The sequence below is a fragment of the Syngnathus leptorhynchus genome, chromosome 7 (assembly GCF_054491065.1).
Source record: "Syngnathus leptorhynchus isolate UIUO chromosome 7, UIUO_Slep, whole genome shotgun sequence".
In the NCBI taxonomy this organism is placed as follows: Eukaryota; Metazoa; Chordata; class Actinopteri; order Syngnathiformes; family Syngnathidae; genus Syngnathus; species Syngnathus leptorhynchus.
The window spans coordinates 8,950,892-8,976,343 of record NC_141201.1 but is presented as its reverse complement, the minus strand read 5'-3'; the positions used below and the strand labels follow the sequence as shown (position 1 = coordinate 8,976,343).

Genomic DNA, 25,452 nt, shown 5'->3' with positions numbered 1-25,452 from the left:
ATGTCTTGATACAGTGATTGTATGGTCCATGCTCAAGACATACATTTGATATACATTACATTTTTTTTCTAGTTAATCTCTTTTGGTGTCTATTGATAAAATGGATATTTCATGATGAAATTCATCTTTCACCCAAGTGTAATTGGAAATAAGTTGACACACGCTACAAGTGAAATATTTTACCTTTATCAATGTGAAATCTTGAAAATCTATGAGAAGTCTCATGTTGGAGAGGACACATTAAGATAAGCATATGTCCTTGGGCTAGTGTTTCTAAGTTTGGCATTCTTGGCCACGGGGGACCCATAGATCATATTTCACTGTTTCTCTGCGTAATGGAACATCTTCGATGGCCTTTCTGCGTCATTATCTTAATTCAAAAGGATCTCCCTGGAAGACAGTGAGGATATATTTAGTTTTAAGAACGGCTGTTAATACTTAAGTTCAAATGCTGTTTAAGTATTGAGATTGAAGATAAAATGGGGTAGGGATAAGGTTTATGTGGTAGATTGAGAAGAAAATAGTTCAATATATGTGATAGATATGTATATATGTGACACGGTCAGAAAAAAAGGGGATGTATGTATTGGGACCCTTGTTATTTGTGCCATTTGTAGGCAAATACCATAGGGTACATATTATATATACCTTAGGGTACATATTCCAAACCCCTGCAACATGATACAAATGATTCCCCTAACACTCCTAATCTCTTTCAATTTGTAATTACGTACATTACTTACTAACACTTGCACCTGTTTATCTCCGTTAGAAAACAAAATCAAGCTTAACCTGCCAACATACAGGAAATGCATCTACCATTTATTTATCACATATGCACAAGCACATGCTTAAGTGTAGCATGTGAGCACTTTATCTTTCCACCAATGGTACTATTTGAGGTTTTTAATGTTTCTTATACATAAGTCACAGTCACGGTTGCACTTCTTGGTTACCACGTTTTTTTCAATTGTAGGTAAAGATCCCAATAAGCAGCACTACTTATTTTTTTATTTGTTTGGATCTGTGGAGTGTCTATTTTTATTAGAATCAAATTGTCTCACAGAAGTAAGCATTGAACACCAGGACTCTAATATAAGGATAATCACTTTTTTATGAAGTACATGCTATTTGACTTCATGCTGCAATTGTATAAATTGTACTTGTGTTTCCATCTAATTTCAATTCCATCCACCAAATTAAGGCTTGGTCTGAGGCAATGGTGTTGCATGCGTGCATGTCTGGAGCACAATGTTAGTGAGCCTCAAAATTGGAACCAGTCTTGAATCCTACTGTGATACTCGAATGACTAATTCAATCACAGGCACAGTTTTCTGAGTTGCTTTCCTCATTTGTAAGTCAGTGACTCATCTCATTCGCTCCACTCCCACACAGCCAACATGTTCAACATGAATGGAAACAAGGTTATTTTACGGAAACTAGAGAAACAGTTACAACTAAAAGTAATACTCATTGCCAGTGATTGCCAAACCCTCCTTTACCCTAACTTGGGTAACCAATGTAAAAATATACAAAAACAAGTACCTAGATAGAATGTCTGTACTCCAAAAAGACAATCATCTCTGTTCTCAGAGATCCTACATATTTTTTGAGTATGTTCTCAAGAGAATTTAGCCAGATTTCCTATCAAAAGTGATGCATTGCAATCCAGTGACATTTATAGTAAGGGGGTATTTGCAAAGATATTGAAAATAAATACAATTAATTTCGGGTGAAGTTCGAGACAAACTTAGTAAAGTGCATCAGGGATGCCAATATAACTTCACAAATGAGCATAACTTAAGCGGTCATGTGCAATTGGTCGTTGACACAATTAAGGCAAAATGTAGCATCGGACAAGGGAGTGAACAACATTTGGAGACACATTCGATAGTTTAAAAAAAAAAAAAAAAGCGATATTTCAGACAATCGTTATCAATTCTGCAGGTGAAATATAATAAAAAAGCCAAGCATTATAGCCCCAAATGGAAAACTTTGTAAAGTATTTCACGCATTTGCGATTTAATCAGTATTCTTGTCTTAGCACAGCAATGTTAAGACTGCGTGCCGGAGACAGATACAGCGTGCCGAGACCCTTAAGACAAATATTTAGGTTTGAGGTCTGACAAATGGGATGCTATAAACTGGCGGCGGCAGCACAGTAATAGTTGCCTGTCAGAAGGATGCAGGAATTTTTGGGGGGAAACTGCTGCGTGTGAAATTTCTCGTTTCGGCACACATTTTCTTTGTTGTGTGGTGAAAACGCAGCTTTCAAATTACCTTACATTGAGGTACTAAAGTGGACGGTGGAGGAAAATAGCCTGAGAATCACCATGGTGACGGGTTTCCGTGTTAAATACATGATTGTGAATTGTGGGGGATTTTCCTCAAACCTGCTGAGTATTCATGTCTGGTATGGATCACGCAACAGCAGAAGGAATACCTGGCTAATTATAGCCACCATCCATTCTTTTCATCTTCCCTAAAATGTGACCGACCAGTCCTCTGCTAAAAATAAGTAAGTGAATCAATCCAATTTACAGTCCAATTTACTATGGACATTTTATACTGAGCAGGAGAGGCACGTGTATGGTTCTCTTATGTCACAATATTTTTTGTTCCCGGTTCTATGGTTATCATCACATTCATCCATCCATACAAACATGAATACACACACACCATCAAATTATTTGTTCACATATATTTTATAACATTTTTGAAGTACACTTTAGAAATAGAGGCTACAGTTTATAAAACCTTTCCAGCAGAAATTATTGATGGGCCAGCATCAGCCTTTTTCTCTAGCAGACAGATCTATCTTTTATTTAACAAAAAAAATGGAAATACCCATGGGAGGGGGAAAAAAAGAAAGAAAATCGCTACATTGTTCAATCCTGTGCTACCTTTAATATCCCATGAAAGCACCAGATGTCTGCAAAATTATTTTATATAAAATATAAATTATTGAAAAAAATATTAAAATATTTGTGAACTAAATACAATAAAAAAAAAAGGATCTCATAACAAAAATACTATAAAATATACAAAAAACAACATGAAAAAAAAAAAAAGCTTTTCCTTCTGAATCCTTTTTTGGGGAGATATGCGTGAGCCACAAACTATGTACAAACTATGACATACAGTAGATCTGTGACAGTACAAATTGCTCTAGAATAATTGCGACAATTTCAACAGAGAGTTTACTCCCAGCACATGAAACTAAAAAAGACAACTCCATCCTGCACAAAAAAACTGTCTATGCCGAAGTTCCTCTTCTTAAAATGGGAGCTGATATAAAAACAGTGTTTTAAACATGTATGGAAAACAATAACAGTGTAGCTGATGAGAACCAAACAGTTGAAGTTCAAATTGGTGTTGTGTGTTTATGAGCGAGTGCTACGAATAATGACGGCTAGACAAACATCTTCCCAATAAAACAATCACTTGAAACAGTCAGTGGGAGACCCCTAGAAGCTAAAAAATACATTGCCTATGTTCTCAAGCCGGGCGCACCATTTCATTTCCAAAACGGTGAGAGAATCATGGTCCCCATCTTCCCAACTTTTGGGTCCATACACGAAGTACGGCTTCCAAAGACCTCACAAGGCTTTTGGTTATTATTCCGGCTTTGTCGCGTGCTTATTTGCGTAATCCGGATCGCTGTGACGCATTATGAAACACAATCTGCACAAATAGACATCTCCAAAGCTATTTTCATCAATATGGGTAACATTCAGCTACTGTAAACAATAACATTGTATTTATAAGATGATGCTCAACTTTGGCATTTCCCATAAAGCCAGTGTACAGCCCATTTGCCAAACTCATCTGGAACCAGTGAATCTTAATGCATGAACATACATGGATGGACTCATAAGATCCCTCTAACTTCAAATTGTCTCTCAGACTATACACATATTTCCTGAGCATGTTCTCATGAGAAATTAGTCAGATCTCCTATCAAAAGTAATGCACTGTAATCCAGTGAAATTTCTGTTACCAATACTACTCGGGGGGGGGGGGGTATAAAAACTATAATTAATTGAAAAGACAAACTTAAAATACATCACAGATGCCATAACAAATTTAGAGATGGGCATTACAATAACTTATCGTTAAGTGGTGATTGTGCAATTGGTTCTTGATTAATTGAATCTTGATGCAATTGAAGCAAAATTGATTATTAAACATTGGAGACACGAATGTAATCAATTTGAAATATTTCACATTATCATTAATAATATTTCTACACAGGTAAACATGATATACATACACTGTACATACTTGCCTGACAATTACAAAAAATAGTAATTGAGCATTTAATTTCTTGATAAAATGTCATCAAATGCCCATCCCTTGCTTGTGGAGTGCGATTAGCTTTTTAATACAATTTCCAACTAAATTCTCGTGAGTGCACATTTACTTTCTTCGCCTTCTCTCCATCGAACACATGCAGCTTTCTTTCTCTCTACTACCTCTTTACAAATTTAAAACTCCATCCGAGATCTGCCTTCAAACATTCGGAGCATTTTCCCCTCAACTACACTTCACTTGTGACTTTTAAGACGACTAATCAGTGAACCGACATTTTTTTTATACATACTTTAAAACAACCATAGAATTCCCCGCAATGATTGTCTACCGTTTGCTAATACTGCTGGTATATGTAAAAAAAAAAAAAAAAAAAAAAAAAGAAAACTTCAGCAATATGTCTTAGACAAGAAACCACATGAAAAAAAAGTTTCATAAGCAACTGCTACTTTCAGTCATTTCATAGACACTCATGCTATGAGTGATCTCGCCCCACTCAATCCCATCAGCATGCTTCTCCTAAAAGGCTTTGAGAGCTCTTTGCTTCCACTATTTTACCGTTGTAGTTGATACACTTTACAACATACAGTATAGATGCTTGCTGCTGGGGTTGCATGGGCTGCTGTCGTCATCACTAAAATAATACTCATCATCTTGACACTTTTTGGTCCAAGCTGAAAAAAAAAAAAAAAACATTTAAAAAAAAAAAAAAAAAAAAAAAAAAAAAAAAGAATTGTCTTGGTCCTGACTTGAACTCCACCAGCATAGTGGAACCTACATCTGCAAAAACATCAACCAAATGGGGGGGGGGATATATATATATATATATATATATATATATATATATATATATATATATATATATATATATATATATATATATATATATATATATATATATATATATATGAACATACACAGACACATATGTGTGTGTGTATCTATGTGTATGTGTAAATGTATACAGGCCTTTGGTTTTTGGTTTTCTCACCCAAGACCGCTAAGATGACAAAACCAGTTAGTCATTAAAAAGGTTTCTGCCCCCTCCCCCCAAATAAAGGTTCGTTAAGACCACTTAATGAGTGCCAGTCCGTGTGGCTTCAAAGTCTTTTTCATGTTTCTGTCGACTTTCACTCGTCCGTGTCTGGCTTTACGTCCAACATGGCGTGCAGCTCCTCGGGTGTGTAGCCCAGCAAGCTTTTTAAGTCACAAACAAAACGGTACACGTAGCGCTTCCCCGACGTCTTGTGGATGATGTTCTTATCGTAGTAGTAGCGCAGACCACGGCTCAGTTTCTCATAGTTCATTTTGGGCTTGTTTTTCCGCTTTCCCCACCTGCGAGCAACCTAAAGAGCCAGGGGAAGAAGATAGAATGAGCGGATTAGGATTTGCCATTTAGATGATGAAATTATTACAGCGTACATTTTGTAGCCCGGGTAATATCATCAGAGAGTACAATACAATGATGCAATCGTATGTTACAAGGGGGAAATGCTAAAATAGCAATTATGTGAAATCCAATTTCCTTATGATCCAAACATTGACATTATCAACAAAATAACATGAACAATTTTCACTAAAGAAGTTGAATCACGATGATTTTAGCAATAACTTAAAGAAAAAGAAGCACTTTTGACTTTTGTCTTGCATGACAGGTAGGAATCAGGCTCACACATCTTTTACAATTACCCTCATGGAACCAAACAACAATTGTTGCAAAGTAAAAGCAGCGTTTTTTCATGTGGTTATCTACTTTGGACCTCCCAGCACGTGTGCCAGTGTGACTTGGGGGGGTGGGGGGTTGTGGGGGGGGGTTTCGCAACCTCTCACCTCATCCGGGTCGGAGAGCTTGAACTCCCAGCCGTCGCCTGTCCAGCTGATGAAGGACTGGCAAGACTTATCGGTCAGCAGCTCCAGGAGAAACTGCCACAGCTGAATGGGACCCGTGCCTGAAGACCACATGAAAAACACAAGGTGTTCCATTTTTGGAGAACTTACTCCTTGAAATCAAACTATGGAGCGACATTCAAGAGTATTTCACTGCGACACAGCAATGTAGTTCATTTCAGGTAATAGGCACTGAGAAAGAAGTCACACTCTAAACCGTGGTAAAAGATGAAGTACAATGTATCTCTTTGTGCTTCTTTCATGCATGATTGTTACATACTCATATGGGTCAGAAGGGTGTTAAACTAATAAACCTTCTGAAGCAGCGCAAACCCAAAAGAAGGGCCATCTATTCACTAAAATGTCCATTGTGTTTTTATTTTTCTGCCCATCTTTCTTCATACTTAAGAATAGCACTTTATACTTATTTGTTTTTTTCTACATTGACGAAATCACCGATTTTTATTGACCTGCCTGTATAACTCGGGGAACACAAATTGTGTGTAAGGTTTAACATTTGTTGTGCAATAAACTCTTATAACCAGTTGAAGGCTGATGGCTTACAGTGTGGGGGGAAAAAAAGAACGAAAGCAGAACAGACTGTTTCAAAAAATGGTTTTGAGTCTGTGCTAGATTGACTGCAGCACACTTTGATGTTGTGGCTTTTCGGCATATACGTACACTAACCCACCTCCTGCTTAGGCGTGCATGTTGAAATTACACCTGCTTATGCAGCACAACGCCCCGGCAAATACACCCCCCCCCCTCAAAAAAAAAATACATACCTATATGTAACTATAGAAGCAAAAGTCACTTCTCTGAGAAAAAACAAATACGTCTTTGTATAACGTAACCAAAGCGTTTGGGGAAACAACGCATGTGAGTTTCACACTTGACTTGACATTTCTGAGCATGCAGATTGTGTTTGAGCGTGGTAAGAATGCATATGGTGCTAACACTGGCCCTCTTTCACAGTTTTGACTCACATTCCAACGTCTGCCGCTGCAACAGCGAGGCCCTTCACCAGCGACGAAGGCCACTCTCGTGTATAAAACGCAGACTGCAGTTTTATGAAAAGAAAAATGTTTCCAAAAATATCTTACAATGGCCTTGTACTGAAAAAGTGTACAGTGGGGCCTCTCATTTGCAGAACTTTCCCAGAATGTGACCCACCCAAATGGAAAATTGTATCCGTGAAAGTATAACGAGCAAACAGGCTCCTAAAAGTAAAAGAAAATTAGAATATTAAGGATTTTTGTCCTGCAATTTTCTTTCCAACAAGTGCCTCTGAGTATCATAACCTAAATAAATATTTTAAGATAAACTTAACTTAAATGCATGCTTTATTTTTGTTGCTGTCACCAGAACCGTTGCAAGCAAACTAGCTGTGTGTAAAATGTGTCTCCACTTGCGAGCATTAGAATATAATATGATGCAAGGCTGACAAATTTGAATGCGTCACCACTTGCGAGCATGAGAATATAATATACTATGATGCAAGGCTGACAGATTTGAAAGCAGTTGGCTGTTAAAATATTGGTTAGCCAGAGGAAGCCATAGAAATGTTGACTCTGTTTTCTGTGCGCAGCCACCTCATCACCGCAATACAATGTCACGTAACATGTCACCTCTGCTTAACTTCTTAATCCACACACAATATTTTATGAACACATGAGTTTCAATGCTAGTTCTGCATCAGAATAAAGTCAAAGAATGCTGACTTTTAACATGAAATTTTCAGATCTTTTTTTCAACATGTTGGCTAATGCTGAGGGTGTAGCACTGAATACATGGCTGTAGAACTGAATTGAATCCAAATGAGTCGGCACTTAGTGACAGTATTATTGTGTTGGACTGAACAGTCAGGCCACACTCTTTGTTCTCTAATTGTGTTTTGAAGCTATTATGTAATTTACTTGACAATTATGTTTTTTTTTTTAATCACTTTCAATGCTGTCAATGTTCCGTTTTTAAAACGTTTCATCCGTTTCGCAACTGTTTCGATCCCCCGTCTCTTTTAAAGGTTTTAAAAGCTGTTTGTATATGTGAATGTGTGATTAACAAGTACTTAAATGAACTAATATAGATTATATATTCTCAAAACATTTATTAACAACAGTTGTTTAGGTTTGGATACTATTATACGACATGTAAGACTGAGTGTTGGCCAGAACTGGTAGGTTTGAGCTACATTTGCATGAGGGGAAGTTTGTAGATTTACATTATCTGTTTCTGAAAATGCCACAAAAGATGAAGTGATAGTTTGACTCGGGTTGGCTATGCATAAGGGCAGGCATATTTTCAGTTTCAGCAGCACTGCTGAGACAACCTGGAAAATGTAGGTTGAGATGCGGGTTACAGATTAGAAAGAGGCAGGTTAGAAGTGAACAAAAGAGAGAAGCAAAAACAAGAAAGAAAAAAGAGACTGCGCAAACACTGTATTTTTTTGTGCGAAAGAATTTTCCTTGCTTCGTTAAAACCACATGTCATTTGTGGAGGCAACGGGATGCCAAGTAGTAACGTTGGAAATGATGTCCTACTAAACAGCTCACCTGTGTATCCTGCAAGCGCCGCTGCTGGAATGACGGGTTTGTCTTTGCTGAGGTCCGAGCGTTCCCTCACATAGTCTTTAAAGGTGCCCTTGGGCTTGTGGCCATGCAACGCTGTGGGGTAATCCTCCGAGTCAAAGCTGTCGTACGAGGGTACCCGCTGTAGACTGTTGAACGACGACTGGCTGCTCCAGGACTGCGTCAGACGGTCACAGCTTTCGTAGCTCTCAATACTCTCAAAAGAGTCCTGGCCACCCAGTTTACCTGCACAGAAATGGAATTTTTTTTTTTTTTTAAAGTAGTAAAGCCATCCTAAAACGCAAAGACGCTCCTCAAGCAATGCGACAGTGAGCGCCCAGCCGGCGCACTGCGGTTGCGCAATCAGACCAAATTAAGCTCCCTGCGCACTGAGGTCCACTTAAATTTTTTAAAGTACATAAGGACTTTAAAAATATTTTCTAAATTTCAGCGACGGCTCTGTCACAATAATGCGACCAGCACGGTGCAGTTGCGCGGTCGGTGACCCGCTACGGTTGCGCGGTCGGCGGTGCGCTGCAGTTGCGCGATGGACAGAATTAAACTTCCTGCGCACTGAGGTCCACTTAAATTTTGGAAAGTACATAAGGACTTTATAAATATTTTCTAAATTTCAGCGACGGCTCAGTCACAAGAATGCAAAAAGCGCGGTGCAGTTGCGCGGTCGGTGACGCGCTACGGTTGTGCGCTACGGTTGCGCGTTCGGCGGTGCGCTGCAGTTGCGCGTTCGGACAGAAATGCGCAAATGAAAAAATGCTTTAAAAGGCGTTTTGTTTCTGGAACGGATTGTGTTCGAAAGCCGAGGCTCCACTGTAGTAGAAAATCACACAAACGTCTTGCTATTTTTGGTCTCGGGAAAGATAAGGGCTGCCTTTCATTGGAGAGTCATTAACAAATGACAGATAATGCAGCACCTTGATTGATGCTGAAATCTTCAACTGGCCAAATTGGAGCCACATGTGGCTATCAGTCGAGCCACAAAAATACTTTCCCACGAGAGCACAATGCGGGGTTGAAAAGTAACATGTGGTGTGTGGGATGCATAGGGATTGGATCTTAGTGGCTAGGGGAAATTTGTACAGTACACAAAGCACTTGTTCATAGGTGGAAGTTGAGGACACAGTCCAAGCTTTACCCTACCTAAATGACATTATCATTAATAAATGCATGGTTGAAGATAAACATTGCAAACTGCCAACCTGCATCCACCTTAAGGGTTTTTGGTTGATTTTAAGATGAATGAAAGAGTATTTATTTGTTTTAGTGTGGGACTATAAAAGGTAGATAGTGGTGTGTCTCTATCAGGTTGCCCAACCCTACCCCCCCACCAAGAAAGTTGCCGTTTCCCCTCGACCTAGAACAATGTGAAAAGAAGGTTTGCCGAGACCACAAACACACCAAAGGACTTGTTTATCGCATCTGGTACCATCAGCACACTCAGATGCAACACTGGCATGGCTCACCAAAAAAAAAAAAAAAAAACATGCACATTTTAGTAAACAACATGAGGATCTGCACACTACAGAACACCTCAGATTATTCTGAACTTCAAATTATTCCATACGTTTTGACCCTCACCTCTGCTTAGACGTCCCACACACATGTTGTCAGGGGATACCACCTCTTGTTTGACGGAGAAGTAGTCGCCCTGCAGGGGGTTGAGGGGTGCATCCCGTAGGATGACTGCAGGGTATTCGCTCTCGTACTTGAGCGTCAGTAATTCCTCTGAGCTGATGGGGTGAAGCGTCTGGTACGACTCTGTGATGAAGCTGGGCTCCGAGTATTCAGAGGGGGGAACGCACTGGGCATGTTCGACGCCATAGCCTGAAGATGGGGGGGACCAGAGAGAAAGCAGAGCAGGAAAAGGAAGAGCAAAACAGTGGAGTGGGATCAATCTTTTGAGCAAGCCGTGTGATTATCCTTCATGTGAAGACTATAACAACTGTGGCAGATGACACAGCCAAGGCTTCACTGATATCATGGTTTTAAAAAAAAAAAAATCACCAATGGGAATTTTAAGACAACTGTTTACATCTTCTTTGTTTGTCATTCAAAATGAGCTCCTCGGATTAATTCCTATTGCTATCTGTGCTAACTTAGCCCCTTTACCACATTGACCTCAAAACACCCTTGTTCTGTCCTTGCATTACATGTTAGCGATGAAATAAAGACATTTTGTCTGTACATCTGAATTAGGGTGCAAATAATATTTTTTTCTGTCTAACAAGTCAACATGGCATCAACAGCAGTGTCATCCGCCAGAATTGTCTGACACCTATACTCCAGAACATAGATTGCTGGCTAACACACGGACAAAAAAACTAAAATATGAAGCAAATATAATGTTTTGTGTTCCCTGGCTTTGATGTGTTTAAAAATGTATTTATTTTATCTTAACTACTCTAATTGGGATCCCCATCATTTTCAAAATTAATACAAACAAAAGAATTAGATGTCAAAGTCAAACATTTAAATACCAACGCAAACTTGTGTCGTTCTTGTTTTGATATATTCTTATAATTGTGATTCGTGAATTACTGTGTGACACATTCTGACTTCTTATTCAAGCAACAACATTAGATCAGTAATGAACATGGATTGACAGAACTCTTGTGATTGATGGCACTGTGACAATCAAAATGTTGCAACTGATTATGTTGGACAGGATTTTAAAAATCCTCAAGGTTATTTTATACATGAAAGGAAAATCAAAAAGACAACAAAAGGACTGTGCTGGAAAGGATCAATGTGTTTGGCAAAATTATTTATAATCACACAACCATTGGGCTGCATTAAAGGAAATTAAACACAGGGGAAAAGTTTTATCTTCAAGGTTTGAATGTACTGGCCTATTTTCAGATGACATCCTATAATATTGCAACATGAGTGAAATTGAGTGTGGCAAGTACTTACTGACAAAGTAGTCTGAGGTATAACGGGATTCCTGGAAGTTGGAGGTCAGTCCGTTGTTGGGGTAATGCTTCGTGTCTTCTTCATGAAAAATAGATAAAGAATCAGTTGCTAAGCGTCAGTGACCTCGACATTGATTTTATGTATCACGTAACTGCATACAGCAATGTGAAATATTAATGACTTCAGCTAACGTGCGCCTTCCTGTTTGGCTCCTGTTACTACAGCAAATATCGACTAAGTGAATACAAGCAGAGATCACGTCTCTTGTGTGGCTTTCTCACATTTTAGCCTCATCAACCTTCTAACCTGTGTGTGAGAAAATGGCTGATTTACCTTTCTGAAGCATTTCTAAATGTTCCCAAAGGATGTCGCCCACAAAGTCAGGTGCTAAATCCAGGAAGCGCTCCTTGCCCATGGCGCACAGACTGCCGCCATTCATGCAGAATCTGTCAAAGTCGACGTTCTTCAGACTGAACTCGTTCACAGTCCACGTGAGCCATGCTGCTACATGATTTTCTGTCCATTGTCTGGGGTCTGGAGAGGATCAGAGGGGATAACTGAATTTCTCAACATTCGTTTGCCGCACATGGTGGTAAAATGCTCTGAATAGAACTGGCTATTATCAGTCCACTTAAATCAAACAGTCAGGCATCAGTGGATGTAAACAAGCAGGAACTAATGAAGGTACATCTATACAATTCCACTGACAAATCCTGTACAGCAGTCCTTCTGTTACCAATAGCAGGAATAGGCTCTGCAGTTGGCATCAATTAGGAAGCTATGTAATTACTCTGCTGTCTACATTCTAAGGATGTTGCTGGAGTCAACCTGAAATGAACCATATGAGGCAATTGTTTGCATATCTTGTTATCTACTGAAGGATCTGATGCTTTACATGCAGCACATTGTGGTTTTGAGAGCTCACTTTTTGTAATGATGGAAACTCCCTCCATTAAAACAACTAAATGGTGTACAAGCAAACGGTACCTTTGGGGATGCCCAGTCGCTGCTGTTCTTTGGTGAAGCCACTAAAAGTAGCTTTTAGCGCTTGGGACATCATCTCTTTACTTCCGGGGGTTAGCAGGGGAACATCTCCACACTCGGGATCTGCCAAATCACAAGTTACAAAGAGGAATGAGTTTGATAAGACTGTGGAGAAATTGTGTTAACTAGTTTATTGGGAATTTTACCCACAAACAAAGGGAAGAAATGCAGTCTTACAGGTAGCTTCTGCGACTAAATAATACTTATAGAACTACAAACATCTACCTGACTATAACAATTATCATCTTAAACATTGAATGTCATAAATTTCTGCCTTAGGTGTCAAAGCATTTCAATACATTCTTTTGGGACGACCGTGCAATGCATACATGTGTACCAAAGCAAAGGTTTTTCACCTAGAGTTCAGTTTCCAAATAAACACAAGATGTGTATTTGTTGTTTCTCCAATGGCTGCCCTCTACCGCACATACCTTCACGTTAGGTGGGTGGGCGGTGGCTAACGCCTGGTGCCCATCAGTGACACCATGACCCCCTTTAAAGCTCTCCTACAATGTTGCCCCGACACAGTGGACCCACTGTCGCCAGACCAAGCATGGGGTCAAACCCTGGGAAGGGTCAAGGGTCAAAAGATGAGGTGATGTCATCTTGGCTGTAGGCAAGGGCGAGCCAAGTTGGGGGAAACTATCTTGAGGGTCTCAGTCAAACACTACGCTCACTGTTCTCTGCTCACAGCCAGTGGGCACCCAGTGGGGAACAGAACTCTCTTTGATGCCTTTAAACAGTGCCTGATGACTCGCGCTCATCTAATTAGATTGACCAGACTTAAGAAGTGTGGGATACACATGAGACCAACAAGGGTGATGATAACGGAACAATGGGCAAGACCCTGAGGCCACCTACATTACAAGGACAGACTGCAAAAAACGAAATGGACAAATATATTACAAATCACAAAGTTCGAACAATTGTCATAAATGTGCCCGCTGTAAGTTTAACAAGTAAGACGGACAAGTACAATGTGTTCTATCACTATTGCCAGTCAGACATTCTGTCATTATCTTGCCTGATAAGCATGAGTATATATGAGTTACAGTTTAACCAGATTTTGAGTGCCTTGAAGATGCATCATCATTTCACATAAGGCTTACTTTTGTGAAGTGCTTGGTTTGCTCCCATGATTGATGGAAAAACCATGTAAAATATGTAGCTCCAATGTTAGCACTGTGAATGATATATAAAAAATTAAAATATATATATAAAAGAAACAGGGACCTCACAGCAGTTGCTGCTCTAGTTCTCATAAACTGTTGTGTAATGGCAGCGTCACATTTTGAGACATCTCCACTCGGCTGGTGGTTTTATCAACCTGCAGCGCGAACTAAAGCGGCATACGCTTCACGCCTGCTATGACCACTCACTGACATCTCGACCCAATTTGGAATTCACTGCAACTTTCCCTCCATTGCCTATGCAACCAATCTCAGTCTGTAAAATTAGGTCTGCAATTTGTTTTAGTACCTATCCTCTGTGTCAAAAACAAAATAAGTAATAGTTTTACCCTGTGTGATTGAGTAGTATCTTGAAAAGTATATCTATGGAATGACAAAGTTGGTGATCATAATTTTGAAAGCTACTATAATATATAGTTTGCTGCAAATAGAATAAACACCAACCAGACTTACAGGGTCATTTAAACTGACACATACATTTCATTTCCATTTGATGATAAATTGTTATTATATATGCACTACTTATGCAGTCTCAAAATACAAAAACCTGCTTTTCTCATCTCCATTTCATTTTTTAAAAGAAGGCTAAATGTTACAAATGCTGAAAATTGAGATGTGATTGGGGCTCAGACAGTCTATGCTTTGATGTAAAGGACACGACAAAGTGTGGCCTTTTATTTAAACTGGATCGAGTCAAGTTTGTCTGCAGTTTCCAACTGCTTGAGCCTTTCCCTCCCCATTGCTTTTATCAGTCCCTACAACTTTAGACTTGCTATTGAAGACTCTAACCCACTGTAACACAAAATCCTCCATCAAAGACGTGCAAGACTTAGAGCTGCCATTTAATGCTCTTTGATGCAAGAAACATGAGCTACAGTGAGCGTAAACACCAAAACTGCAATGGGAGGGATTTATTTTGTTTGCATTTGGATAATGAAATAGATAATTGCCCATTAGTCCCACAGTAAATAATTACATTCGTAAGCTAATGGCAGAAGCAGTATTAGTAGTAACCGGGGATTAGTGTGTTTGTCAAAAATATTTAAAACTGACTCAAACCAGCAATCTTCCAACTGGTTGCTGGGCATTTTTACTTTTTAGTAGTTAGGCATGCACTGTACAATTAAAGTTAAAGCTAACAAGCAAAGTGCTCATACTCTCTAGTCAGGTTGTTGCTGAAACACTCGTTCCAAACTGTTGATAATTAATTTATACTCCTTTGAGTTACAATTAAATGTTTAACATATACTTCTTGATTTTGTCATGACAAAACTGAGATTCTGTTATATGAAAACATTCTGCACAATTTTATAGTGATCCAAATTTACATTGATAGTCATCACTAATGTTTAAAATTAGTTTTAAGTGATACAAGAAAGGATATCGAAACGTTTCTGTTTAAGGAAAAGAAACACTTATCACAGATTGTTTTCTACAAGTGTATTGATTTTTTAAGCTTTTGTGAATTGCACTAAAGACAGGCACGCCAGTACAGACAGGACATACTCCATTCTAAAAGACTAATGGTAATAGCGCTATCATCTCTGGGAATGATCCATATGAGCCTTATCTGCGGCAGAGAGCTAATGTGCAGTGTGCATCCATTAGTGAAAGAGGCTAAGCTAGCATCATTCTAGGTGGTATCTAGTAAATGATGCCCTGATAGGATTTCAGTGTCTGCAAGTCCCATTAGAAACACAATGGTCAAGAAAGTTCAAGCATCCACAAGTCATCACTTTCCACATTAGGCCGTGTGGTTCCGCCCACTTAGCTTGCAACTGCAGGAGTGGCACTGTCAAGACCCAGGGTGGAAAATACATTGTAGAACATACTATAGAATAATTTATTTTATATGTTGCCTATTCGGAGAAGTGAATCAGTTGTTTAGGCATTGATTAACCACACCTCTCTGAATAATGGACAGGCTGCTGACTGTGCTGTTTTCACAAAAGGAGTCTCACAAACATGCTGTGCACCTTGAAAGTTGCAGGCTTTTCATCCAAGCCCATTCCCAACAACCAGCAAAGGTTTTGGAAAGACTTGAATGACAAACATCAACTTCTGGAATAAATTAGCCTGAGCACCAGACAAGTGTGACCTTGAGCTTTTTGCAGTCTTTTCTTCAAAAAGAGTATACGGCAGGGCAGGGTTGAATAGGATACCCAAGGAACATCCTGAGGAGGTGGGTGCTTCAGGACCGCTAAGTATGGGGGATGAGTCACCAGCCTGTAATATGATCTCATGAACGTGAGGTCTCACAAGGCTCCCTCGTTTTTAGTGTCTCTGGTGTGACATCACTGTGGGATCTGTGCCATCTCCCAGGCTCTGTTGGAGACTCGTTTCATTCATAAAGCCTGACTAAACTGCAGTCTCCACTTTTGTGATGCAATGATACAAGCATCGCATGCAACTAAAGCCAACACAATGGGACAATATGCTTATTATCATCCAAGTGAGCTATAATTAGCCTTGCAGAGTAGATTCTGTGAATGGCTGCGGGTCGGTATGAGAAGCAGACGTGGGGAACTAAAACAAATAAATTTGAAACTTTGCTCCTTGGTCTTTAAAAAAAAGCATCTTAAGAGTTAATTTCCTGTGGCTGTTCACCTCCTTTGGGTAATAAGGCAAGTTGTGGGTTCAGGTAAAGGTCAGATACTTAAGATCCACCATTAAGGTGTTTGCGAATATCCCACAAAACATGCATCTAGTTCCAGTTAAAGCAAGGGGGGGGTCTTCCAATTGGCATTTTAAAGCATGGGCATCTACCCACAGCTGACCAGAGGTGACAGTTGTATCTGGGAGAACCTTTGATGGAGATCTTATCAGAACCCTTGGTTTGAAACCATGGGCTCACCCAACCAAAATGAAGGGAGCCCATTCAGAGTGATGAAGTGCCGGCTCTTGGCGGCAGTGGAGCAAGAGGGCAGCATGGCAGTCTGGTTTTGAGAGGGCTGCTTGTTCAGACGGCTGTTTAGATTTCCATCTCAGTTCCAAAGACCAGGAATAGAAGCGCAGAAGCAGCTATAACCAACGTGAAGGCTAGACTGATCCTAACGCAAGGACAGTGTTGGCCATATCCGCTACACAAACCAGGACCAGCCCTCCTGCACAGACTATGATGCTGAAACTGTAGTTTTATTCTTAGACAGCAACCACTGGATTTTGGCTGCCCTGTTGGAGCACAGGCTTGTGGTGGTGTATGGAAGGCTGTGCGGCGTGAAACCACTCCTGCTGACATTTGTCATTGGCAATGAAACTGGAGTTGTCCCGCATCATCACTACCGCAGACATGGCGGCTACTGAAGTAGACAATAAGTGAGACTAATACAGCACAGAGGCCACACAATTCCTTCTATTTCCTTTCCATAAGTCTCTCAAATCACATTAGCGTATGATGTGCTAGTGCTACTGTTTCTGCTTATCTCCCAGCCCTTAGCCCTCAGAGACGCTTAACATCTTTTCACCAGTATTTTGATGGTACTTTTTCTTTGTGGTAAGTGGGGAAAATAAACACTTTCAGCATGATTTGGCTGCCAGTTAGCTTGCGTATCCTTCTTATGAGCAGCATTCTGAGTTTCCAAAGTGTGAAAAGGCCTGTGGTTTAGGTGTGCCTCGAGTTTCAGTTACACATTTTTCGCAGTATATCACCAAAACGTGTTAAGTTAAAACACAACCACAGAGTGCAAAATCCGCCATTTGTCACCTATAAATTTAATGGGTGAATGGTCAAGGTTCTTGTCAGCTACTTTTTGTTGATTTTAATACAGTTTTAAGAGACGTAATTTTTTGAGATGTGAAATTCTGTTTATTTTAAGGTCAAACACCTGACTCATCTGACCATCCCATACCATTACCAATGGTGCGACTGAATTCAAGATTTTGAATCCTACTAAGGCATATTCCCACACTCGGCAGGGAAAAATGAGACTGACCAAGTGTTGGAGAATGCAGGTGGTTCAAGTACAGGCTCCATCTTTGATGTAAACAAACAGGGGATGCTCTGGGGGGACTGTTTGGGCATTAAACCAAACAGACCAAACATCTGACAAACAGTTTACTGTGAGTGTTGCAATTTTTCCACAAAACATGGCCCATTTTTTCATCCAAGCTGATACATTCTGCAACCAGGTCCCTTATGTAAGTGCATATTATTTGAGACAGTCACATTATCAACAATCGGTGGACCATTCAAAGTCAAAAGTCAAAGCCTGCTTTATTGTCAATTTCTTCAAATGCCAAGACACACAAAGAGATCGAAATTGTGTTTCCCACTATCCCACAGTGACAAGACATATTGCTTGAGGAAGAAAATTAAACAGGTTGCAAATTAGAGACCACTTTAATTTTAGATTTTATTCATTTTTTCCCCTTATCATAAAGCGACCGCTGCTATAAATGAGGGATATGTACACATCAATTGTTCACCTAACTGAAGAATTATGTTGAATACTTTTAATTGTATCATAAATCAAGTAATGGGTCTTTTAACCAAAGTAGAGTGTCATGGTGATTAATTAATACAACAGTCTGTTACCAAGAAAAGAGCTCTGAACATTTAAAGTAAGATTGTCATCTCTAAAAAAACATATTGTTTGGGCAAAATAAAAACAATTTAGTCATATGCACAGCGAAAATGTCATTAGAACCGAAGTATACTTAGAAATATGTAACTTCCAGCTGTTTTTTGTGTGTCTTTAAAAGAAAAAAATCAAGGCCCTAGTGCTGGGAAAGTATGTATGTGCAGGAGGCAAACCACAGACTGCAGATGGATACTTGATAAATAAATGTCTCCCCCATACTACAGTGTTTTCATCCCACATGCTTAACATTCCTCCTCAGTTTTACAATCACGAATGTATGGCACCCAGCTTTCTTATATTCCTCTAATGTGACCAAAAATGACGAGTAGTCTAAATGGCAAAATTGCTCCAGTACCAGATGATGAACGACTCTTCTATTTTAGGCTTGGTGTAGACTCTGTGAGTATTAAGAGCATTAAAACATCTGGCAGCATCTCTCAGTTTGCCTTGCTTTAAGACACATTTGAGTTTTCTTGAAACTAAGCATCTGAGCTCAGAAAAGTTTCCAAAACAAGTCCGTCAGATTAGTGGAAATTTACAACTCAGTGTTTTGCAATCCTAGATGGGTTTGATTTGAAGTTATCATTGACGATAAAATCTGCTTCTTGTTGTCTTTCTGACTCATCACATCAAAGTGCGTGTTAGGGGAAGGGGGTTTAACATTAGCGTCACACTATCAATGTGACTGGTCATAATAAGAACAAATAACATGTCTTGTCAAATTGTTGCCTGTTGACTCACGTGACCACCTGACCATATAAATACGCACTAAAAAAACACATGAGGATTCCTTAGAATCCTGAGGCTTTTCTTTTCATGCATAAAATGATTCTGAGCCTTGCCCAGTACGTACGATCAGTCATTATTTGTGGAAAAAACAATACATAAACATATTACAACAATTTAACAGCTATAATGTCTCTACTTCGTGTCTTTTAAATTACCTTCATTGGCATTTACAGGATACGTTGTACTTTGGTATGTGACGCAATTAGACAAAATGCCGTCGTCTTTCCATTTATTCACAGCCTTCATATATTTGAGAAAATATTTTTCATCTACCCCACTACACCCACCTAAACATGAGGCAGCAAAATGTTAACCGGACAGCCACCAAGACAAACGCGCCCTTCTTTATCAGGTTTGCTTTGGCAAGCCATTCTTTCAATACACCTCTGGTGCTAAAGGGAGGTATCAGCGGTTGTAGCCCATTTGCTCACCTTCTGCCAAAATGTTTGCCGACTGCGTGAGCAGGTGTTGTGCAGAAAGCACTTGGAAAAGAGACAACAAGCGAAGAAAATCTGGAACTTATATATCGAACAGAATGAGGAACATGGGCCCCAAGTGGCAAAACCAGCTGTCTTCCTTGACAGTGGGCTAACACTTAAAGAAGACTTCTCTTATAGGATCCAATGTGCCTCAATAGTCCTCTGAACGTCACATGACTGATCCACATATGCATTTGTTTACACCTGCCACACCAGCGGGGTCGGAGTGATATTAGCAGAACGATTTACAATACAGAGCAGCGATAAAATGAACAATTCGTTCAAGTGAACTCACATCTCATTTGAAATGCGTCACTTATCTCATTCCAACGTATCTAAGTGTAACCTACACTTACTCGTTGACGCAGTGTATCAAAGTCAACGTCAGACAAAGGGAGACGGGACATGCCACACAAACATTCCCCTCTGACGATAATATGCTATGACCGTTCTTTCAACAGAAACATTCAGATTTGCCGTTTGTTTTCTATCCTGCCAAAATGATCTTTTACAAGTGGCACAGTGCCTTGTGGGATGCATGACGTCAACATCTACAAGAATATGTGAAGCTATGGAGCAGCAATGACAAAATCTTACATGTTGGGTAAACGTCGTAAATAGACAAGTCATAGACCTGTCACCTATGTTGGCCAAAATCTGATATTCCCATTGCGATGGATGCTGCAAGGCAGATGTTAAGTGCCGTGACTCAGGTACTAATTGGTAGAAACGCCTGGCGAGGAGACAAAGCACGGAGGAGATACCGCATGAATGTGATGTGAAACTGAAGGAGTCAGAGGAACACTGGGGAAGAGAGCTGATTGAGTGGGTGGGGTGTGCAAACCATTGGAAATAGTTAGAAAGGCTCATTTCATTTTGTCTGCCAAGGCACATATTTTCTCTTCATGCTTGTGCCTCAGTTGTGCAACGTGAGTAAAAAGACAGGTTGTTAAAGTCCAGGCAGACACTTCTCACCTCAACTTTTTTTGCATATTGATAAGCAGTCACGACCGTTAGTTGGCCACACCTTGCAAGGTTTTGGCTCTTTCAACGCCCACAGCCCCTTCCCCTGGCTCACACCATATGCTTGCTATTTAGCAGACTGCTGGCGTAACACGCCTTGCTTTATGACTAAGTTTTATAAGCAATGATTAAGGCTTGTAGTCGCTAGGGAAACTTTGCGATAGGGCCCACTCAGTGTAATGATTACATGTTTATACGGCTAACGCGGCAGATGAATAAGGAAGCAATGACGGAAATTCCAATTCCATGTCACACATCAGCATCATTGAACTGCATAAAAAGAAAGGTGTGTCATCATGGAAATCATTTTCTATTTTCATCTACATGAAATCATATTATTTTTATACTTAGTAGTCATTTAGTCTGTCACCATGTACTAGTATACAGAACAAGAGTTGTCTCATATAATTATAACATCAATGTTTAAGGTTGCCTTACATCACTACACCCTTCCCACTCAACTAAGTGACTTTGCTGCCTAATCAACATATTGATTGAGGGTGACACATGCACATAAATGGGACATACTGACCTACAAAAGGTTTTGATTCAGTGAACCATTTAGTTCCCAGTTAGACATACTGTAGCACACACAATAATGCAAAAAAAAGAAAAAAGAAAAACATGGACCTGCTAGCTTTAATTGGCTTGAATGATTGACGGTCCACATCGAGCAAAATCCTGATTGGCCAAACAATGTTTGCACAGCTGACAGGCAGCCGTGTATACTAATGATGGCATATATTACACAGCGCACACTACAAAAAGTGCTGACACAAAAGCAAAACGGAATCTTGCACAATACAGCGCTCTGGCAAATTTCTCTTGGCCATGGCACCACCTGGTTTTATGTTCAAACGTCACATCAAAACAAGCAGGATGTCTCCAGACGACCAGCGGGAATGTCACTGACTGTAAAACATAGTATTTTGATCAGCTAAAAGTTTGCAGTTTGAACTCCCACTTCTCTATGCCACCATGCATGACGCCTGATCAACAGGAACATTCCTGTCTGTCGCTAAAACCTGACCTTAATGCCTAACCAAGATCATTTCTACTCACTGAAAACTGGGACTGACTTGAGAAAATCTGACAATTAAGATATCCAAGATATTTTAAACTGGACGACTTTAGACCTGAGTTATGACTGCAGAGGAATTTACAATCTGTAAAATTTGTAGGAAAATTCACTTTGAATTCAAGTTTTCAGCTCAGTGAGAATGGAAGGCCGACTCGGCAAATTACGGAGCGCGGGTCACATCTGGCCCATTCACAATGTCTGACTGGTCCTCACATTACTTATGAAGTCAAAATGAAATGCAATATAGGCTGTGTTTTCCTTTTAAAAGTGCTTTAATATACAGTGGAGCCTCGGTTTTCGAACACAATCCGTTCCAGAAGGCTGTTCGAGAAGTGAATCATTCGAATTCCGAATTATGTTTTCGCATTACAAATAATGCAAAACATTTTAATCCATTCCAAGCATAAAAAAGTAATTTTTTCATTTCCACATTTTTGTCCGATCGCGCAACTGAAGCGCACCGCCAAAAGCGCAAACATACCGCGTCACCGACCACGCAACTGTACCGCGCTGGTCGCATTTTTGTGACAGAGCGGCCGCTGAAATTTAGAAAATATTTGAAAAGTCCTGATGTACTTTCCAAAATTTAAGTGGACCTCAGTGCGCAGGAAGTTTAATTTTGTCCGATCGCGCAACTGCAGCGCACCGCCGAACGCGCAACCGTAGCGCGTCGCCGATCGCGCGGCACCGCGCTGGTCGCATTATTGTGACAGAGCCATCGCCGAAATTTAGAAAATATTTTTTAAGTCTTGATGTACTTTCCAAAATTTACGTGGACCTCAGTGCGCAGGAAGCTTAATTTGGTCCGATTGCGCAACCGCCCGCAGCGCGCCGGCCGGGCGCTCACTGTCGCATTGCTTTAGGAGCGTCTTTGCCATCATCAATCTATCGAATGATTTGGGAGTCCCAACTATGAGTTGGTTATTTGTTCACATTCTTGACATGATTTCAGTGAATGCTGTTTAAATATCACGTATTAATGTGATTTCAACAACTTATAACTAAAATGTGTATTTCAGCAGCTTGTTTAAATCTGACAATTTAATGCTTAAATGTACATAGTATATGGAAAACAGTTGAAGAACGGTAAGTTTGTCGGTATAGCCCTTAAACAGTTCTCACAAGGTCACTTTGGAAAATTGATTGTTCACCCCTGCTCTAAGGACTGGCTGTAAGATTGTTGTCTGATGTGTAATGCCACAACAGAAGGGGACCATTGAGGGCTACGAGGAAAAGTGTGATGATTAATACAGAGTCATATATTGAATTTCTTGTGATGCAGAAGAGCAAAAAATGTGTTTGTACTGGCTGCTCAATAAATATGGCAGAAGTCGATTAATAATTGGGGGTGGAATGTACACTGTAAAACAAGCTGATTTGACTGTAAGAAATTGAACCTAGAAGCAGCCTTGCATATTAAATATGTATTATTTTTAACTTTTAATAGAAGCGTGATGCATGGAGACTTGAAAATAACTCCCTCTCGTCCAGCTGCCATGGTTTAAGGATAAGGCAGAGTATTTATTAATTGGCAATGAACTCAAGTTTATATTTCTATGCAATTTAAGGACAATCAAATGTGATATAAAGCATTGCACGTAAAGCTCACAACGTTTTTGTGATGGCGGCAGTTTGACACTTAAATGGATTCATTCAGTTTTTATTATTTTCTGGAGCAATAGGAACAAAGTGGAAGTTTACTAGTGTTGGGGAACAAATTGGGTTTGACCTCAAATGTTCCACTGTAAAGCATAAAGCATTTCGAAACTGCTGAATTAGAACTTCCCTCAAGCAACTTTGCATCTCAAGGAATCGATGACATGAACACTCAGTGGAGGAGTACAAACCCAATGGAATGTTGGCCTTCATTGGACACACCTTTGACCCTAACGGTTTGAGAGTTACCTCCCCTGGAGGGAGCTCAGTGACCTTGGCTAAAGTGAAACTTCACACTTGTCACATAAAGGAATAAAAATATATTACAACACATTAGCGTATAAATCACTTTATCTTATTAGAGATATGGACATGCAGCATTTGCAGGTGTTCTGGAACACCAGGTGGCCACAGAACAAGGCCCTTGATCGATCCAAAAAGGGTATGTTTTAAGTTATTACCTCCATCAATGAGGATTTGTTCTGAAGTTAGTCAAATGAGCTAACTTGAAATTGCGTGCCGGGGACAAGGCACTTTGTATTTTCAGGCTTCTTCCTTCTTCTGCTTGCAAAATTTAGGTCTATTGGTCTTGAACAGAGATTGATGTTTTTTACTGTTTGAACTTGCGCATCTTAGTTTCAACTTAAGACAGTATTGTGTATGTGTGCATGTGAAGGGTTGAGTAACCATGAGTTGGTTTTGCGAGATAACATCCACTCTTTTAACACCATCGCATCTGTGTGCTGCTCTGCTCTCCACAGGTACTGACAATAAGATAGTGGTTAGTGTGATAAGTCAGTCGAAACTTTCCATGATGCACACAAACAAGAGCTGAGCTGCTAAGGCACAATGGGTTAAAAACGGCTGCTAAGTGCAAATAATATACCTCAAAATAAACACACACAATGAACGAACCCACATGGCTTTAAACCCAGCTGACAAAAGTTGTGGTCTTCCCCTGGATGAGCCCCGGATTGCCCCTGGAGTAAGCCAAGAGTTCCAGGCAAGCCGGGTCAGCAGAGAGGCAAACCTCAACATTGCAGATTCATCACCTCAGCCTGCCTCAAAAAGTCAAGCAGTGAAGGGGGTTACTGAAAGGTGGGAGGGATGGAGGGGACGGTCAAGCCTCCCTTGCTGACAGCAGCCTTGGCGGGGTCAAGGATGAGAGTTAAGATGGAGATAAACATGGAGATAGACTGAGATCAAAGCGAGAGTAGAAAACAAGCTAAAAATAAAGGCTAACACGCAACACATGGCCATGGAAAAGAACTTAGTTACTACGGAGACGTCAAATGGAACTTTTCCCACTGTTGCATCACGGTTTCACGTCTCAGTCAGATCAAAATATGATTCATTTAGTCATAAAGCAGAAGCAAGCAAGGTATCATAAGATTGCCTCACAGTCAAATCTGCAGGCGTGATTGCATTTTTCTGAAGTGATGTACCACATTGAGCAACCCCGACACTGAAATCTGAACGCCATGTCCCCCGTTGCAATGAGCGCTAAACGAATGAATTACTGATGTGCGGTAGCTGAGCACCAGACGCACGTCATGCACATATACTATACAAAAAAAAAAATTCTACAGCTCTACTCACCGTCCATTTTTTCAGTCTTTATGATTGTCAACGTCGGCTTCATATCGACAGCTGCCGTCATGATCATCAGAGCAGAGCGTCGCTTCTAATTTAGCCGCTCCGATCACTCAATATTGGGGAGGGAATCTGGCGCGCGCCACTCACTTTGAATGGAGCCTCTTTCTAAGTCTCAAAAACTCAAGCAAAATTCTGCTTTCTGTCACTTCCAAACTTGGCTTTCTTTCTCCCGGCACAACGTCTGCCCACACTCCCTTTTTTCCTCGTTCTTTCTCACACTCACTCACACACTCATTTCTTCCGCTCTGCCCCTGACGA

At 40.1% G+C, this 25,452-nt stretch overlaps 1 protein-coding gene across 1 annotated transcript; it reads right to left on the bottom strand.

The window, feature by feature from the left end:
• Nucleotides 1-5,144: 5,144 nt before the first annotated feature.
• On the bottom strand, nucleotides 5,145-25,452 carry ets1 (ETS proto-oncogene 1, transcription factor). The gene is made up of 8 exons (XM_085917114.1): nucleotides 25,138-25,452; nucleotides 12,684-12,803; nucleotides 12,030-12,230; nucleotides 11,697-11,774; nucleotides 10,362-10,607; nucleotides 8,751-9,011; nucleotides 6,142-6,260; nucleotides 5,145-5,657 (listed from the first exon to the last, which is right to left on the bottom strand). The coding sequence occupies exons 1-8, from the start codon at nucleotides 25,202-25,204 to the stop codon at nucleotides 5,442-5,444; spliced, it is 1,308 nt and encodes a 435-aa protein (XP_085773240.1). The 5' UTR covers nucleotides 25,205-25,452; the 3' UTR covers nucleotides 5,145-5,441.

Excerpts from the sequence above, each read along its gene's own strand:
- ets1 (XM_085917114.1), bottom strand. The coding sequence starts at position 25,204 with ATGATCATGACGGCAGCTGTCGATATGAAGCCGACGTTGACAATCATA. Across the intron at positions 12,231-12,683 it reads GCGACTGGGCATCCCCAAAG|ACCCCAGACAATGGACAGAA; the intron begins GTACCGTTTGCT and ends GATCCTCTCCAG. Across the intron at positions 11,775-12,029 it reads TTTAGAAATGCTTCAGAAAG|AAGACACGAAGCATTACCCC; the intron begins GTAAATCAGCCA and ends TTTTTCATGAAG.